The sequence below is a fragment of the Salvia hispanica genome, chromosome 1, assembly GCF_023119035.1.
Source record: "Salvia hispanica cultivar TCC Black 2014 chromosome 1, UniMelb_Shisp_WGS_1.0, whole genome shotgun sequence".
NCBI lineage: Eukaryota > Viridiplantae > Streptophyta > Magnoliopsida > Lamiales > Lamiaceae > Salvia > Salvia hispanica.
Genome location: NC_062965.1, coordinates 26,033,817 through 26,047,815, shown reverse-complemented (window position 1 = coordinate 26,047,815; position 13,999 = coordinate 26,033,817). Strand labels below are relative to the sequence as shown.

Here is a 13,999-nt window from a genome sequence, read left to right as displayed (position 1 = left end):
TTGTGTATAAGTGGGAGAGTTTTTGGCAGTGGGTATACTCGAAAGCATGTTTTGAGTATAAGTGGGAGATTGTTAGGTTTGGTATACTGAAAAGCATGTTTCGAGCAAGTTTCGCATGAATAGAATCTTGCTTGTATACGTAAAACTCTATAGTCCACTTTTAACCCGATTCAGTATTATTCGAGCAGTTTCGCACGAATAGAATCAATATATTATTACATTGTGTTTGCTTGTGCATTTATAAGATGTTTTATAAACATTTAAATGTATAAGAAGCAAACAAAGTCTAAGTCTTTTGCTTAGTAGACTGGTTGTGGGCGTCGTCCACTTTAAGGTAACACAATCGGTTCTATGCAATGCTTTGCAAAAGAAAAAGAAGAATTTCACAACCCAGATAGGCTTAGACTACCTATCTTGAAAGGTTGCAATGTCAGTCCGATTATTTCTAAGCCTTACTGAAATAAGATGACGTTGGTGTGGTATAGCACTAAATGGATCTAACAACAAGACGTGTCTTTATGCTATCTACCGAAAGACTAGGTCTTGATAAAATACTATTTCTTAATCTACATACGTTAGCATTGAGCATACGGTATTGATTAGGCACTACTTTGACTTATCAAATGGTGCAGGGATTTTCGCAACCCAATAATCCTGATATATTGGGTAGTGGTGATTAATATCTTGCGGTGCTAGGATTGCTATTATGTTGAATCGTGCACGAGGTGAGTCTCGTTTGATAATGTCCTCAAGAGGAGCTCGAACAAGGTTTTATTATTCGGAAAACTGGCCAGTTGGAGTTTTATTACTCTATGAATAATAAATAAATGTTTCTTGCTAAGTCCACTCTTGGAATTAATAAGATGTTAATTAATTAAGTCCATAGCAGACATTAATTAATTAATGGACATTTATATCTTAAGCGCGGGAAATAAATAATATAAATAATGGAAACCCGAATTACTTGTAATTTCGGATTTGGATGGGGAGTGCAATATTACTTCTGTAGTGGCTGCTCGTAATATTCCAATATAAGCTTATATTAAATTGGGGTTCAATTTAATTAGTAAAAAGCTAATTGGGCGAGCCCATATCCAAAACCTTCCATAGATCCCTGTCTGGGCCCATAAGGAACTTAATATAAATAGGAGAATAAAGGAGACAGAATAATCACAATTTCATTATTTCATATTTTTCGAAAATTTCAGCTTCCCAGCTGTAGGAATTTTCGAATTCTACTCCTTTTTCCAAAAGGATTTCTTCTGTCTTCTTCTATTTAAGTCCTAGTATTCTAGTAAGATCAGCCCACACTGATATTGGAATACAGTTCGGGAACCAGAGAGAAGATCCATGGTCTAGTATTGAAGATCATCACGTGGAGAAGGCGCAAGCAATCGTCGATTCTTTGGAGAATCGAATCGGTAACTCTAAACCGTAGAATTCATGTTTTAGGATTATTTGCGTTCTAGCATGCAATTATCTGTTTAACATGTGAATTGATTAATCGCATAATCGGTCAAATAGATCCGTGTCTGATTTATTTGTTTGTACAAGTCTTCCGCTGTGCAAGGGGCTCCTAACCGTAGCAAGTATCCCCCTCGATATATCACGAGCAATCTCCATCCGTTCCTCCCATCTCAGCCGTTTCTCTTGATTGAAAAGTATGTCTGCGAGGGATCCATTGCTCATGTATTCAAACACTAGAAATTTGTTGTTGCCATCAAAGCAGTAACCTGGAAGCCTGACTAGGTTCCTATGATACATTTTCCCAATCATCTTCAGCTCTGTTTGGAACTCTATCTCTCCTTGTGCGAATTCCTTCTCCAACCTCTTCACCGCCACCATTTTCTGCTGCAAAACCCCTTTGTAAACTGTGTCAGATGCTCCTCTCCCCAACTCTTCCTTGAAGCCGTTTGAAGCCGTTGGGGAGGCCAAGGGTCCACGTCTGGCCAGAGTCGAGGCGGCGGCCCCCGCCCGGGATGAAGAGGGCCAGAGGGTGTAGGGGCACTTGTTTTGTTTTGGATGGTGAAGATTATTGCATGTGTTTGGAGGAAGAGGAGAGAGAGCAGAGATAGTGTGATGAAATTCATTAATTTGGATTAATGGTGAGTTAGTGTGTTAGGTTTTGGTGGTTTATAAATGTTGTGTTTTTGTCGGTGGGGATTACTTTTCTACGTACAATCGTGGTGATTGTGATATGGTTTTTGCGAAACTTTTTGTATTTTTTGGAAGAAGATGTGTAGCTAGGTCAAGAATTGGGGATGGCTCAATTATCAAAACGAGTAATTATTTTTTCATAGGCAAAGCAAAAGTGAAGATGGATTTGTATAATATAAATCTACATGGTTGTTAGAAGATTACTTGCTATTCTAGAGCTATTTTATAAGCTTGTGTGTCATTAATTCATTTACATAAAAGTTCGGAAAATACATATAAATGCGACAAAATTTAAGTGCCGGCCAGGAGGAAGGGAGTATTTAACAATTACCCCCTCCGTCCTACATAATTCGGGACACTTTGATCCGGTACAGATTTTAAGAAATTTAATGGAAAGTGAGTAGAAAAAGTTAGTGGGATGTGAATCCTATTTTTAAAGTATTAGTTTTATAATCAAATGTGAATAGAAATGAGTTAGTGCAATATAAGGTCCACTGCCAAAAATGGTAAAAATGAAGTATGTCAAATTATGTGGGACGACCTAAAATGGAATATCGAGTCAAACTACGTGGTACGGGCGGAGGGAGTACATTATTTGTAGTAGTGGACAAGGTTTCATGGAAATTCAACTATAGATTTGTCAAACTTTTAACGCCGTAGCTTGTCTTCCTAATCAAAGTCTACGTAATAGACATGAATGAATATTAAATGTATAACAAGACTAATTCGGCTCATTTTTATTATAAATTCAGGTCCTACAAATACACGATACAGCATAGCATATATACTTCAATTACTCACTAGTCTAGAAAAAAAATTGTTATTTTAGATTTATAGTTGTAGTTTTCGTTTACATTTTTATTTTTATTGGGTAAACTTTTCTACAATTTTAATAGTAGTATTTTTATTTTTTCAAATATTCACATAGTATTATTTATTCATCCAAATGTACACAATTGAAAATTATAAGAAATATACTTCCTTTGTCAAAAAAAAGTCTCAAATCTTTCCATTTCCATCTCTCCCCCATAATTAGTCTTTTAAGTAATAAACATGAAAGATTAGCCCCAAGCCCCCAACTAATTATTGACTTTTTAAATCAATAATAACTATTCATAGATTATAAAATGTCTAAATTTACTATTTTAGTTCATGTAGGAAGGCCAAGTCAATGCAGTATCCAATTTATATTGGTAAGTAACTTCATCAAACCAATACTTTGACAAACAAAAATGTACATCCTCACAATTTTGATTCTCCTTCTTGCTTCAACAGCAGCAGAAGCTCAAATAAGATCCTCCAACATCACCTTAGGCTCTTCCCTCACTCTCTCCTCCAACTCCTCTTGGCCTTCCCCCTCCGGCGTCTTCGCCTTCGGATTCTTCCCCCAACACGTCAACAACTACGCCGTCGGCATCTTCCTACCCGACAAAACCGTCGTCTGGACAGCAAATAGGGACAGCGATCCGACCGTCCCCAACGACGTCGTCTCCCTTATGCTATCCCCTGAGGGCCGGCTGGTCCTCCGCCGGAGGCAAGGCCAAGACATAGACGTCATCAACCCCTCCTTAACCATCGCGTCAGCGTCAATGCTAGACAACGGCAACTTTGTTCTCTACGATTCATATTCAAGAATAATCTGGCAGAGCTTCGACCATCCGACAAACACCCTCCTCCCCGGCCAGCGCCTCTCGCCCGGGGAAGAGATCTTCTCCAGCGCCTCAGAGACCGACTACGGGAGAGGGATTTTCAGGCTGAAGATGCAGGACGATGGAAACCTTGTGCAGTATACTGTCAACACACCGATCACAGCGCCTTACGCTTACTATGAATCAGACACATACGGAGCAGGTGGTATTGTCTCTCTCAACCTCGACAGCGACGGCCGCCTTTATCTGCTCAACGGTAGCTTGCCTCTGAAGAATATATCCAATGGTGGATTCCCTACCCAGGGATACATCAATCTCATGAGGCTCGACATCGGAGGAATCTTCCGTATCTACTCTCTCTCTCTCGGTAATCTCACCACCATCAGGAGATGGTCCTCCACGGACGACGAGTGTGCTCCCCTTGGTTTATGCGGACTCAATGCCTTCTGCATTCTCATGGATACTGCGCCGGTATGTCAGTGTATTCCCGGTTTCGTCTCTGTCCAGGCCGGCAACAGCCCAGCCGGCTGTTCTAGATCCTTCTCGGCGCAGGGCTGTCCCACAATTAATGATAGATTGAAGTACGAAATGAGAAGAGTTGATAACACCGACTGGGAGGATAGCTCATATGAGATTTTGGATAAGATGTTAAGCGAAGAAGAGTGCAGCAAAGCATGCCTCGATGACGGCCACTGTGAAGCAGCATTCTTCAAAGATAACCAATGCCGAAAGCAGAGGCTTCCGTTAAGATTTGGGAGAAGGTCTCTGGGAAACTCAAACATCGCTCTTATTCGCTTCAGTACAAACACAGAGGTACCCGACACTGGAGGCGATTCCGACTGTAAAAGTATCATAAAGAAAGAGCGGCGCATAGACCTCCTAATCATCGGCATTGTGCTTATGTCAATAGGCACCTTGGCCTTGTTAATTTCTGTGATCTTCGTTCAAAAGAATAGGAAGAACTACAACAAGATCAGTAACGAAGATGGAGCTAACTTTGTGGTTGGCATTTCTCTGAAAGTGTTCACATTCGAGCATTTGTTCGAAGCGACAAACGGCTTCAAGGAAGAGTTGGGGAGAGGTGCATCTGGCACGGTTTTCAAAGGGATTTTGCAGAATGGCCAGAAAATGGTGGCGGTGAAGAGGTTGGAGAAGGAATTCACACAAGGAGAGATAGAGTTCCAGACAGAGCTGAAGACAATTGGGAAGATGTATCACCGGAACCTAGTCCGACTCCTAGGTTACTGCTTCAACGGACACAACAAATTGTTGGTGTTTGAGTACATGAGCAACGGATCCCTCGCTGACATACTTTTCACTCAAGAGAAACGGCCGAACTGGGAGGAACGGATGGAGATCGCTCGTGATGTATCGAGAGGGATACTGTATCTGCACCAAGAGTGTGAGACGCAGATCATTCATTGCGATATAAAGCCTCAAAACATACTCATGGACGATAACTGGCGTGCAAAGATATCAGATTTTGGGTTGGCAAAGCTACTGAAACAAGATCAGACTAATACAATTACTGGGATAAGAGGCACTAAGGGCTATGTTGCACCAGAGTGGTTCCAAAAGCAGGCGATCACGGTGAAAGCAGATGTGTATAGCTTCGGGGTGATGCTGCTGGAGATCATATGTTGTAGGAAGTGTGTTGATTACAGCAAGAGTGAAAATGAGGCGATTCTTGAGGAATGGGTTTACGACTGTTATGCAACGGGGAAGATTGCGAGTCTCGTGGGGGATGAAACGGTGGATGAGAGTGAAGTGAAGAGGATGGTAAAGATAGGGATATGGTGTGTGCAGTTTGAGCCGTCGCTTCGTCCAACAATGAAGAACGTTCTGCTAATGTTGGAGGGTATTGTCGACATTCCTGAACCTCCCATTCTTGGTTCTTTTTCTTAAGCCATCTAGCTCTCTCCATTAATGAATTAATTATCTTGTAGGATTTGATTCAGCTTTAGTGTGTTGTAAGCGGAATGTATATTAGTAATAGATTGTTTGAATCTGTTGTGAGTGCAATGAGGATGTCTCTTAAAATTGAAAAAATAAATTTAATTGTTTAGTTTAGCAGTTTTTTCTAGCTTATATATATGTCAATGTAATGTAATTTGTATTCAACTCTTCCAAAATATAGTCAATAAAGATATTTCTTGTTTTCCTCCTCTGGTCTGGTTTTCTCCGGTCCATGGCAGTTTCTTCATCTTCTTCCACAGATTTTTTTTGCATTTTTTATTCTCCAAATTTCACAATAAATCATGCCTCAATGACTGCAACTGCGAAGCAGCCATGTATGCATACAACGAATGCAGAAAACAGAGGCTTCCCATAAGATTCGGCAGAAACTTCGAACTGAAAATCATCATCAAGTAAGAGTGGCGTTTTAACATCCTCATCACCAGCATTGTTCTCATGTCTATAGGTGTCTTGGCGTTGTCAATTTATGTGATCTTTGTTCGCCAAAAAGGATTACAACAAGATTGGTAAGGAAAACGGAGACAACTTTGTCGAGGGCATATCATTGCAAGTGTTCACTTTCAAGCATTTGTCTGAGTCAACAAATGGCTTCAAGACAGAGTTGACGACGATTGGGAAGATGTATTGTAGGAACCTAGTCAGGCTCTTAGGTTACTACTTCAACGGAGACAGCAAACTGTTGGTGTTTGAGTACATGAGCAATGGAACCCTTGCAGACATATTCTTTAATCCAGAGAAACGACCGAGCTGGGCGAAACGGAACTAGTCCATCTGCCCTTGAAACTCTGTCCTATTTTTCCATTTTCATCTGTATCGAAAAGTTTGTCCCATTTAAAATTTGCCAAAAATTAAACCGGTCAAAAACCGGCTCCGCTTGGTACACGAAATTGGAATTGAATTGGAATTAGAATTCTATGGAATTGAATTGGAAGGAATTGAATTATAATTAAATTACAAATCCTATGTTTGGTAAAATGAGAATTGATATGAAATTGAATTGACATGTTTGATAAATATACACACACTTCACACATTCCACTTATTTCACACACTACACACATTTCACACATTTTAAACATATTTCACACACTACACACATTTAACATACTTCACACACATTTCACATATTTCACACATTACACACACTGCACAACTTCCCACATTACACGCATTTCACACACTACAGACACTACACACCCTAAACCCTAAAAACTCCACAGACTTCACACACTCCACACATTTCACGTATTTCATACACTACACAATTTCACACACTACACACATTTCACATATTTCACACACTACACACATTACACACACTACACACACTACACACATTTCACATATTTCACACAACACACACTCCACACATTTCACACATTACACATATTTCACGTATTTCACACACTACACAATTTCACACACACACACACACATTTCACATATTTCACACATTTCACACACTACACACATTTCACACACTTCACACATTTCACACACTACACACATTTCACACACTTCACACACTTCACACATTACACATTTCACATACTACACACATTTCACACACTTCACACACTATTGACACTTCACTCACTACATACACTACACAAATTTCACATTTCACACACTACACACACTACACTGACTACACACACTTCACTCACTACACACACTGCACAAATTTCACACACTAGTGTGTGTAGTGTGTGAAGTATGAGAAATGTGTAGTGTGTGAAATACGTAAAATGTGTGTAGTGTTTGAAGTGTGTGAAATATTTGAAATGTGTGTAGTGTGTGAAATATGTGTAGTGTGTAAAATGTGTGTAGTGTGTGAAATGTGTTTAGTGTGTTAAATTGTGTGTATTGTGTGAAATATATGTAGTGCGTGAAGTGTGTGAAATATATGTAGTGTGTGTAGTGCGTGAAATATGTGTAGTGTGTGAAATGTGTATAATGTGTGAAATTGTGTGAAATGTGTATAGTGTGTGAAATTGTATGTAGTGTGTGAAATGTGTGTAGTGTGTGAAGTGTGTGAAATATGTGTAGTGTGTGAAACGTGTGTTGTGTGTGAAATGTGAATATTTGGAATTCCACTATGATATGAAATTCAAATTGTTGAATTGGAGGATTTGGAATTGGAATTCAATTCCAAATCCAAGAATTTTTGTAATACCAAACACTGGATTTGGAATTGAAAGCTTCAATTCCAATTCCACACCTCCAATTTCGTGTACCAAATGGAGCTAAGGCTGCGTTTGGTACACGGAATTTGAATAAAATCAGAATTAGAATTCTATGGAATTGAATTCGAAGAAATTGGATTCTAATTCAAGTCCAAATCTTATGTTTTTTAAAGTGAAGTAATTGATATGAAATTGAATTTGAATAATTTTTGCGCACACTATACACACATTATACACAAAATACAAACCCACACATACTTCACACAAAATACACATACTATACACACTTAATACACACACTTCACACACACCGCACACACTACACAAATTTCACACATTTCCCCACTACACATATTTCACACACTACACACATTTCACACACTAGACACACTACATAAATTCCACACACTTTCACACATTTTACTCATTTCAAGCATTCGATTTTTGTAATTTTTTTGTTCAGTTTTAGATTTTTTTCCGATCTGAATAAAAAAAACTGAAAATTTTCAAAAGTTTAAACTGAACTAAATTTGAAATTTTGGTTTGTGAATATTGTGTGTATTTTAGGTATAGTGTGTGTATTTTGTGTAAAATTTGTGTCGTGTGTGTAATGTGTGTAGTTACTGCAACGGAAGACAAGGAAAACAAACAGGTCCTTAACGGATCTATTTAGATGATTATGCATTCGATTCCAATTCGATGCAATAAACTAGATCTATAGATTCAACACATCAAATAAACACATATACATGCTAACTTGATTAGATTCGATTGTTACATCTTGATCCATCAAAGGATTGACGTTGCTTGCAGCATCACCCGGAGATCCTTGGTTTATCGACCAGAAATCTTCCAACCTATTCCCTTGTCCTTCATTATTCATCCGTGTGGGCAGATCTTGAATAACCAAAGTGATATGAGATCTAGGGAAAACCAATCACAAACACGAGATTGTCTTGATCTAATCATATGAATTAGGATAGAACAAGAACGAAGATCAAAACCCTAATTCTCTCATGTGCTAGGCACAAAAATCGAGACCAAGAGGAAGAGAGAGAGGCGCCGACTTGGCGGCTAGGGTTAGTGTAACATCCCGAATTTCTGAACCCTAATTTTAGAGCCCTAGAATTTATTATTTATGACGTTGAGTCGTGAATGCATTTATTGCATGTGATGCTATGGCCGAGATGAGTCTAGGGTTTACGTTGGAAGTTTAAAAAGTCAAACTTATTGATTATGTGATGTGGCATGTGATTTGTTAATTTATGAAGTGAATTATTTATCAAGGGTGAGTGAGAATATTAGAGAAAATTTCCACAAATACTTGCCACCTAATTCTTGTGATTTTCGACCCCTTGGCCCTTTTGGAGGAGGAATTCTATTATTTTTTCCGGATTTAATTTAATTCTTGGGATATTATCCAAATTAAATCCAAGACCCAATTATTTCCTTATTTTTAAAGAGGAAAAATCGAGCCCCTTGTGTCTTAGTGATTTTCGAGAATCACCTATTGTGGGAAGGAAAGAATTATTTTATTTTAGTTAATCCCTTATTTGATTTCCTTCCATACCTAGAATTTAAATATTCTACCAAATCTTTCCATACCTCAAGAGATCTTGCCTTATCCTATTTTAGTTAATATTAAAAACCAATGCCTTATTTAAAAGGCATAGGGGACGCATTTTTCAATCCCTAATTGGGAGAATTCTTATTTTTATTTTGCTCCGTGATATTTTATTCTACTCCGTAAATATACCAAAATCAAATCTTGGCTATTTAAAAAGCCTAGTTTTCAAAAAATCATGGGATTTTTCCCTAGGATCTATTTTTGTTAATTCTTCTTCCCTACTTCACAATATTTATTTATTTAATTGTGGAAAATAAAATCTTACCAAATATTCTAAAGATCTTTTTGAGCTCTATAAATAAGAGAGACCCCTAACCCTAAGCCCCATAGTTTTCGCCCCATACCCCATAGTTTTCGCCCCCTACCCCATATTTTCGTCCCCTCTCATCTCTCCACTCTCTCTCAATTTTCTTCTACTTTACTCCAATAATTCTCCATCCCTTGTGAAGAAATAGAGTTAGAGCCTCAAGATTTTTTAAGAACCAAGTCTTTACTTCGTTTCTACCGTCGTTTTTCTCAAAAAGGTATTCTTATGTTATTTTTCTTCTTCCTACTCGACTCCTCTTCTTTCTAACCGATTAATCAGTATTCTTAAACCCTCATGCATCTTGTTTGAGTGAAAGCGGGACAAAAAGGGATATGGGAGTATGTATGCATGTGTGTGCGTGTGTGTGTGCGCCGCGTGTGTGTGTATGTGTGTTGTGTGTTGGCAAAACACCCTTGTGCGATATATTTTGATATTAGATTTAGGGTTGAGATGCGAATGAAAGTCATATGATGAACGTAATCTTTGTCTGGTAATTATAAGAAAAATCGATGGGAAAAGGGAAGGTGTAGAGACATGCATGAGTTAGGAGTTTGTGTTGAATCTGATTTGTGATATGTGCCTATGTGATTAAAACGGTGATACCTCAGTTGCGAAGCCGGATAACAAAGGAAAGAACATACTTGAAACCTAAGCAGTCGAGGTGGGCTTTACTCTTAAACTCTTTTATGTGCAAATTATGATGTGGATAAATAAGGGTGGTTTAACTGTTATGCCATGCCTATGTCTGTTTTTATTGTGATACTGTGCGCTTGATGCCTAGTTTGTGAGTTCGCTCCATTGGGCTATAGGGCTATGAATATGTTTATACGAATTCGGGACTGAGTATGGGCTGCAAACCCTACGCTGTGTACACGAGGGGATCGGGAGCCGTCGTTGCTAGTCGGCCGGTCTCGTGGGCGAAAAGTGTTGGAGCCGGCAGCGGAAGCGCGTGTGTTAAACAAATAAATCACATAATAATCAGATCTATTTAGCAAATTATTTATACAAAATCTATTCGCGTAATTATCACATGTATCATGCTTATAACTTGAATTAATCATGCTTTAAGAATATTGAAACCTAAAACATGCTTTTCTACGGAGCAGAAAAATACCTAATTAATTCTCCAAAGAATTGAAGATGGCTAGCTTCTTCTCCACGTGATGCTTTGAGTACTAAACCACAAATCTTCTCTCTGGTTCCCGAACTGTATCCCAATATCAGTGTGGGCTGATCTTACTAGAATACTAGGACTTAAATAAAGAAGACAGAAGAAATCCTTTTTGGAATAGGAGAGAAATTCGAAATTCTCCTCAGCTTAGGAGAGGAATTTTCGAAAAATACAATAATGAGAATTGTGTTATTTCTGTCTCCTTTATTCTCCTATTTATATTAAGTTCCTTTTGGGCCTAGACAGTGATCTATGGAAGGCTTTGGATATGGGCTCATCCAATTTACTTTTTACTAATTAAATTGAACCCACAATTTAATATAAGTTATAATTGGAATATTACGAGCAGCCACTACAGAAGTAATATTGAACTCTCCCCATCCAAATCCGAAATTACAAGTAATCCGGGTTTCCGTTTAACTTTCATTTCCCGCACTTAAGATTAAAATGTCCATTAATTAATTAATGTCTGCTATTGACTTAATTAATTAACTACTTATTAATTCCAAGAGTGGACTTAACATGAAACGCTTATTTATTATTCATAGAGTAATCACACTCCAACTAGCTAGGTTCCGAATAATAAAACCTTGTTTCGCGCTCCTCTTGAGGACATTATCAAACGAGACTCAGCTCACGCACGATTCAATATAATAGCAATCCTAGCACCGCTAGATATCGATCACCACTACCCAATATATCAGGATAATTGGGTTACGAAAAACCCACACCATTTGATAAGTCAAAGCAGTGCATAATCAATACCGTATGCTCAATGCTAACCTACATTGATTAAGAAATAAATATTTATCAAGACCTCGCCTTTCAGTAGATAGCCTAAGGCAAGTCTTGCTGTTAGATCCGTTCAGTGCTATACCACACCAAAGTCATCTTATTTCAGTAAGGCTTAGAAATATGCGGACTGACATTGCAACCTTTCTCGATGGATAGTCAAATTCCAACTAGGTTGTGAAATTCATCTTTTTATTTGTTTAGAACTGACCGTATTACCTTAAAGTGGACGACGCCCACAACCGGTCTACTAAAACAAAGACTTAGACTTTGTTAAGTTAACTTATACATTTAAAAATGCATTAACATCCATTAAATGTAAAACATAACAACATTATGACAAAAATAATCTGTTTTATTTATTGGAAAATAAAATAAGAGTTTTTACAGTATTCAATCACTCGAAACGTGATTTCTAGTATACAAACTCTAACAAAAAGTGTGGCCACACTTTCGTCGCACTATGGAAAGATTGTGATTGATGAATTGTTGAGAAAATGGGAGATTGTTTGACTGGCCAGTCTATGAAAATATATTTTGTGATACTCGTGATACTTCTCTTATAATATAACTGCTTAAAACTCGAGTTCACTTGGTAAGGCTGGCATAACATATAAAAAGTTTTGGCAATGAGCTCACTGAGTATTTCAAAATACTCAGCCCTGCATGTGTTTTCCTTATGTGCAGGTTGAACGATGACGAGCGGTGGCGGGTGTTGAGCATGATAATTAATTAAGATGGATGTTTTTGAACTCCAAGCATAGTTGTGTCCTCATACATAGCTGCTCTTTCTCTTGGTCGTTTTCCGCTGAATTCTCTTTTAGTATCTTCTATTTTGCACCTTCTTTTCGGTTTTGAGGCCTTTGATTTTCTTGTGGTTTTTATCTTGGAAACTAAGTCGTACTCTTGAGATTTTGATCTTCATCTATGATATCTTCCTTTTTCTTATTCAAGCTTCTAGGTTAAGTTGTTGCTTTAAATGTTCTGATAGTTCCATTAAATTCTTGGTCAAAGCTCTTTAAATGAAAACCCTAGCCTATGCCGAATTCTTTGAGTATGTTTTGGTAGCAGTCGCCGCATTTATTGTACCCTAGGAGGGCGGGTTGTTACGGTTAGGGTTTAGAGTGTGTTGTCTTGTGTTGTGTGCTTTCTAGGGTTTCCCATCTCTACACTATTTATAAGCTTGGACTTTATTGGGCTAGGATGAGGATCCATGGAATGACTTAGATGTTGGCTCACCCATTAGATAAATTTTTAATTAAATCAAATGATCCATGATTTAATATATTATCGATGCAATATTATTTTGTTCCACTAAATAATAATATTGCACTCTCATCTAAATCACCAAATTACAAATAACTTGGGTCCATTTTATTTTACAATATTTCCCGCGTTTAAGATTATCTTGATCCGTCAATTTAATTCTTTTGTCTACTATGTGACTTATATTAAATTAATTATCCGAATAGTTTTCTAGTTTGAAACTTTATTTATAATTCGTGGAATAAATTCCAACTGCGCAGATATCTGAATAATAAATACCTTTTTCAAACACCTCTTTTGGAATCACCCCTTAGGGATTTAACCATATCACACTGGGCACGCGAATTCTATGAAATAATATTCCAATACCTTCTTGTTATTCAATTACTACCACCCAAAATATCATGTTTGAGTTACGTACAAACTCTCTCATATTGATAAGTCAAAGTGGCGTTTGATTAAATAAACAATATTGATATTAATTTCATAAACTCGAAAATACTAAACTTTCTGAAATATATTCTTATAGTAAATACCAATAAAGAATACATTTCGTATTAGATCCTTCAGTGCTTTACCACACCGGTGTTACTAATCTCTTCTTAGGTAAGAGAGAATTATCACAAACACCGCAACCATACCAATAGGTAGCCAAAGTCTATCTATGTTGTGAATACATTTTTCTTCTTACTAGATCTGGTCTAGTCCCCTACTGGTGAACATATTCTTAGTAAGAAGCCTTAGACTTCTTTATTATATTTCAATAATAAACTATTATATTATATTATTTACTCTCATAATTAGGTAAATAAGTGGATGTGGCTTTTCTTGTATACGTGCATGAGTTGACTGTATAAAGGCATGTAC

At 37.6% G+C, this 13,999-nt stretch overlaps 1 protein-coding gene across 1 annotated transcript; it reads left to right on the top strand.

Annotated features, from left to right (window-relative positions):
• Positions 1-3,389: 3,389 nt before the first annotated feature.
• LOC125192393 (G-type lectin S-receptor-like serine/threonine-protein kinase LECRK3) lies at positions 3,390-5,899 on the top strand. The gene has a single exon (XM_048089934.1). The coding sequence runs from the start codon at positions 3,390-3,392 to the stop codon at positions 5,709-5,711; it is 2,322 nt and encodes a 773-aa protein (XP_047945891.1). The 3' UTR covers positions 5,712-5,899.
• The last annotated feature ends 8,100 nt before the right edge of the window (positions 5,900-13,999 follow it).

What these genes read in the sequence shown, in the direction of transcription:
- LOC125192393 (XM_048089934.1), top strand. Translation starts at nt 3,390, where the DNA reads ATGTACATCCTCACAATTTTGATTCTCCTTCTTGCTTCAACAGCAGCA.